General features: G+C 38.8%; 1 protein-coding gene across 1 annotated transcript; it reads right to left on the bottom strand.

The window, feature by feature from the left end:
• Positions 1 to 407: 407 nt before the first annotated feature.
• LOC100370694 (uncharacterized) lies at positions 408 to 4,489 on the bottom strand. The gene is made up of 6 exons (XM_085492529.1): positions 4,454 to 4,489; positions 3,707 to 3,808; positions 2,887 to 3,300; positions 1,627 to 2,112; positions 1,273 to 1,378; positions 408 to 769 (listed from the first exon to the last, which is right to left on the bottom strand). The coding sequence occupies exons 2-5, from the start codon at positions 3,762 to 3,764 to the stop codon at positions 1,290 to 1,292; spliced, it is 1,047 nt and encodes a 348-aa protein (XP_085348655.1). The 5' UTR covers positions 3,765 to 3,808; positions 4,454 to 4,489; the 3' UTR covers positions 408 to 769; positions 1,273 to 1,289.
• Between the last annotated feature and the right edge of the window lie 1,511 nt (positions 4,490 to 6,000).

The raw sequence follows: 6,000 nt of genomic DNA, 5'->3' as shown, positions 1-6,000 counted from the left end.
TACACACACACACACACACACACACACACACATTCGCGGGCATGGTAACTAAGCAACCAGATACTGTAAAATACTTTATTCCCACCGACAATAAAATCCAATTTCAATGAAAATAAAATCCGGTGAATATACTTTTTTTCGCCTATATTTTACATTACACAAACATCGGTGAAAATAAACTCTACTATACAAAACACGCAAAAATACTACTTTTCGGCGAACATTAATTCCAACTAAAATAATGTATTTTACAGTAACTAAAACTTGGCAAATACGCGAAATTAAGGCAAACTTTATGTGTCTTATTGCGTCATGAATGCTAACACATCCAAGCTCAAAACACGGTCATCACACCACGCCGTGTCCCGTCAATTTGACCTCACGTGAAATTACAGAAAACAACTACGTTTGTGTTTCATTGTATTTACTTTAGTTTATTAAATATACAAGCGCCCCTTACGAACTTCTACAATTTCATTTAAATCACCTTTTACAATTTAAATAATGTATACACGTGACTGTACAAACATGTCACGTGCCCCAGTCAGCCAATGGCGTGGTAGCTGCACGTCCGTGTTCAACTTATTGCGCAGGGCTGCTTAACGACAAGAGTCAGGTACTTTGAATCATTGAATATAGACTTCAGTATTCGTCTTCGTCGTACCGTGTCATTCTCTCGTCCTATTAAGATCACGCGATATAAGTAACGCCATCAGGGTTTCTGCACAGTACCCACAAGTATAGAAATATATAAAAAAAGAACAACAATCTGAAATGAAAAAACAAAACAAAAACAAAGTAGATTAGTCACTGTGACATGATTGCAGCGCTGATAGTGTTTCTCTTCTATATTTTACAGGAGAAATAATGTCGTTGAAAAGCATGATGTCATTATTGGCATTGGCATAGCAACCGAACATCTATCAGACAGGACTGTACCTGTTAAAATCAATAACGAACATTGTTCCGTGCTCTTAGTGTGCCATCAGGTATAACAAAAAATCAGCTTTTAATATACATTTTTTTCCACGTAAATACACCACGTATAGGCATGTATCGTGTACACATTACCCAGGCGTATCATAATTCATTTGGGTCACGTGATTTACTATCTCACACCAGCTGTGGAGCGGGAGGTACTTTCGTTTCAATTCATCCTAGTATTTAGAATGACTCACTAATCTCTCATTTGGGGGGCATCGCGGTTGAACAATTTGAATACGCTCGTTCAGTGTGTTACACGGTGAGTCAGACGTGTTCTTTTGTCATTACCTTCAAAGTTTTGTCGATCAGAAGAACATTTGCGTGGTTGCCATGGAAACTAACGCCAATAGAAGAGCGACGATGACGTCGAGTTTCAGAGATACTCCATTATTACCTAAATATAACAAAATATTTATATTTATAATTCAATAAATTGATAATTCAAGTATAATTATTTGTATTTGTATGGGGGAAAATATTCAGTGTTCAATGTTAGTGGATTACTCACTAGCTCTTAAATTTACTAGTTTGTGAAAAAACAACTATTCATTTTAACCCGGTTTTTAATTTAGCGCATATAGTTTTTAGAAAATATGCGAAAATAAAACCCAGTCAGGCTAGGCATACTGGTATACTCATTACATTCGACTTCACCGGCCGCAGGGTCTGCTTCGGTAGGTTGAGATCCTAGTGGTAGGCATTTGAAATCATTTGACGTGTTCTGATTGTTGACAACGTCTGCAACGGTGGCATAGGCACACATGAATTTAAAGCTGGAGCAATTGTCAGTTGGTACAGTAGCATTAATTGCGACTTGGATCTCCGTTACCGGACTTGATGGATCGTTCTCACTGCCCAGATATTCACTTCTAAGTGTGGTTAGATCGGCGGGGGTTGCGGCAATGCCATCGACTGGTCCCTTGATGACGTCCATGGACTCAAGATCGTCGCTATCGGCGAAAAACACTTTCAGTGAGAAAGTGTCCGGTGCGCCATCGGCGGCGGCTGCGATGTTTACTTCTGCTACGTTGTTGATTGTGACCGTGGCTTCAATGGTGACTTCAGTGTCGGTGTTGTAAGTAATGGCTTCATCGCCAGCTGAAACGGCGAAACTCTGCATAGCCAAATCTGAATAAAACAACATTGAAACAACAATTAATCAGCTAGAAATATAGCGTTAATAAGTGTGCGGTAACGTTGTCTTAAGATAACCAAATCAGCAGGCTAGTTTGGACAACTCCAAATGCAGTTTTTGGGCAAAGCTCAACTAATTAAGTTGGCAGGCATATCAAGTTTTAATAAGTATGGGCGTGTCTTTGGTGTGACAAACGTATAAAAGAACATATATCAATATGTTATGACGAATTCTGGACAGAAGAGCCGGAATTCGGAATTGATCAAGAGATCTTTGAGAAAACATAATTTATTTCAGAAGATTAGACCATGTCTGACCATAAAACAGTTACGTCATCATACTCATACAATAACTGCTGGAATACTGTGAATAAATAGTTATTTGTGAAAAAAATACTGCCTGGAAGAAATAGCTTATACCAAATACAGATGGAGGAAGACTGTTTTTTTATTTTCTTCAATTTGAACGGTATCTGTTCGATAAAGCATAAAACAAACACGATATTTATATGACAACGCGAGGTGTGGAGAGCTGTAACGGACCCCTTCCCGTTCACCGCAAGATACCGCGTTACATAAAAACAGAACAAACAAAGCAGTGTTATGGGAATATTTCCAATTGTGTGCTAGACACATTTGATGACGGTCAATTTTGATGCAGTAGGGGCATCTCAACTCATATTTATCTTTGAAAAGTCGGCATTTCGAAATTGAGCTATACAAATTTAAATTCATTCGATTTCACGCGTTATGCGAGATCAGCCTTACCCGAACATTTTTTAACACCTGCGGCACCATCAGCAGCGCCGAGTGTGATACACTTGGCACCCGTGTCTTGGTTATTAAACCCGACACACGCGTGAGAATAAGCCAAACAATTGGCAGCAATACACGTGACACCTTCGATGGTCGTAACTGGAATGTCAAGTCTACCGGGGGTTATACCATCGGTTGAAGCCGGGACGAACTGCGCCGGTTCTAGTGTTGTACTAAACGCATCTGACTTCGTGGTTGCAGTGGCCAAATCGTCCGCATTCGTTAAGTACATTTCAATTGAGGTGATTTCTTTATCCACATCTTCTAGGTTGTCGAAAGATACTGTCACGCTGACGTTGGTTGGTGTGCCGGGCATGTAGAACACGTTAGCCTGGTCTTGTACCGCTGCCTCCGAAATCGATGCCTCTGTAACGAATTGCAAAGTGTGTTAAATTGTATAAAATTGTTAAATTATTAAAAGAAAAATATTGAATACTAGGTGATGTTACTAAACTGTAAACGGAATATTTTATTTTAACCCATCTTTCAACAGTTTCTTGTTTCTGGTGTACCTCGGAATCAACATACACAGCGGAACGTCTTCAACGCCATTGCTAAATTTGATCTACTAATTATAGTAACCGTGGTTGTGACTGGTTAACATTGGGTTAAACAACGAAACTATATATATATATATATATATATATATTTATATGATTTTATACAGTTAGATAGACAGACGTGATTTCAGCTCCCAAATATTACACACACAGCATGTCGACTGATCAGATCTGCTCACGCGCACATCACCGTTACATAGTTAGTGACTCACCTGATCGAGCGCTTGAAAGCGACACAAATAGCAAAAACACTGCAATTTTAAGATCCATGTTGATTTGGATATGAACTGGAAGTAATATAATAATGACGATATCTGAAAGAAAGATGGTTCAATAAATTTTACGTGTATTTGCCACGCGAGTATTGTTGCCTATAAGCAAATAAACCACTCAATAATTTCGATGGTGCTTCGACGCTTGTAACAATACTGATACCCTGTGTTACCATGCTTGCAGAGCAGTGCTTACGTGGCTGCGCATGCGTGGGTCCACGAGCTCTAATACATCATGCAGACGTAAAACCATGACCGAATTTATTCAAAATGCTATAACGTGAGAAAATGTGTAAACCACGTGATTGCAAACCGTATTTCAAGTTCTACTGATACGCAGACAAAAAAAAAAGTGGTTTGCCATTTTGTTGTCTGAGACTATAGTGGAGTGGATACAACCGATCATGGCTGTGTTTCTGATCGATTTATATGACATTTTTTTAAATGATTATTATACACAGTTTCAGTAAACTTGAATTCTACCAAATGATGATTTGACATTTCAAATACACAACACAAAATGAATATTTCCGAGATGGCAAAAGCTTTAAAGATGGTTGCAAGAGGTGATTGATTTCGAATTGTTTTTTTTTCAACGTGTGTGTGTAGATTTACGAATATCGACTCCATTTCTCATGCAAAAAAAGATAAAATTCACTAACTGTTGGGACCAGTAAATAAACTCACCTTTTTCCCGATCGACAATTTTAAATACTATGACACAATACCAGGTTCCTGCTGTAAATGAGTATTATCTCCTAGCAACACATCTATCCCGCCCTGCATCAGTACTTTCACCATGCAACCCCAAAGTTATTATTCGTTACACGTGCCTTTTTCACATTTTTTTCACCGTTCAATGGACTCGAGAGTGAATATAGGAGGAGCACACATGATCATCCCGACTGAATAAAGTTACATCATAATAAATATTACCTTCGACACGTCCTCTTACGTTTTTTTTTTTATCGGAAGGTACGTGACTGCCAGGCCGGTAGACTGCCGCTTGAGACTAACTTCTCAGGCAGGAAACCCGCGAGGGCACCGGTAGGGCTTGGAACATGTACTACCGCACTGGACCGCGTTAGCGCCCAGGGTTCTCAACTCAGAAAGTTGTGACTGTTTAGGGGTCGGCGTGTCTTAGGTATATTATGTTTTTTACTAGTTTCATTTAAAAAGATGCATGGTCGGTTAGTTTGTGATCGTAAGATGAGAAGTAACTATAACTTTTTTCCAAAATGCCTACCATATGATAGTGTGTGTGCGTTGATGAAGTACCTTGTAATCCTATTGACCAGCTGACACCTGTTGCTGGCATCGGTGAGTCACCGTATTATTTGTGTCTGTGCATATATTATGTTAAACTATACACCAATAAAAACAAGGTAAATTGTGCCCCAGACGGTTTAGCAATGACTCAGCCGAAATGATAAACTTGCTAAACGAAAAAACAAGTAAAAATATTGTCATTTTCTTAATTTTTTTTACATTTTTGATATTATATCATGATACAAGAATGAAGAAAATGAAAAATAAAATACAATGAAAAATAGCATGTGTTGTCTGTTTTAGAGCATTTTCCATTGTTTTCTATGGTAAGGTTATATCTCAGCATCTGATACTTTTGCTCGATGTCACACGGTGTAAAAAAGATACATAGCGACATACAAGGTATTTTTTGATGTGTAGAAGTATTTTGAAAATTGCTCAATTTTAGTGGAGGATATGTGTTTTCATTTTGGTCCCTGAAAACCGCTGCTAAAACTGGCATTTTACGCATATGGGTTTTCCATCATTCCCAAAAAAATTCTAAATTGTTTCTATAACAGTCCGTCAATCCCTCTTGGCATAATAATAGCTCGCCAGGCAGCCTCGGGACTCCATAATTATGTTGTTACTGAGATCGGAAGTTGCAACCGTGCACTATTTCTTTATGCCATGCGGACAACTGAATTCAACGTGACATCAGGTGAATCATCCTACCCAGTAGGTCACGCTTTTATCTATGATGTCTGTGGTTAATCCCCCAACCGGGACTACTGTAACATTCGTGCATGTTTTGTCAGTCCCTGGGGCAGCATAAGTGTACTAGAGATTGTGTGACAGTTGTGTGCACTTTCCCGCTTATGGGTTGCAAATGACTGGTCAATAACCTGCTAATTCATTGATAGGATAATACATACAGCTTAGCGAACAAGGACTGACAATTACGTCATCTCCAAGATCACGTGTCA

This window comes from Saccoglossus kowalevskii, chromosome 17, assembly GCF_978046115.1.
Source record: "Saccoglossus kowalevskii chromosome 17, keSacKowa6.1, whole genome shotgun sequence".
Taxonomy (NCBI): domain Eukaryota; kingdom Metazoa; phylum Hemichordata; class Enteropneusta; family Harrimaniidae; genus Saccoglossus; species Saccoglossus kowalevskii.
Note: the sequence above shows the minus strand (reverse complement) of the source record. Positions and strands in the feature narration are given on the sequence as shown.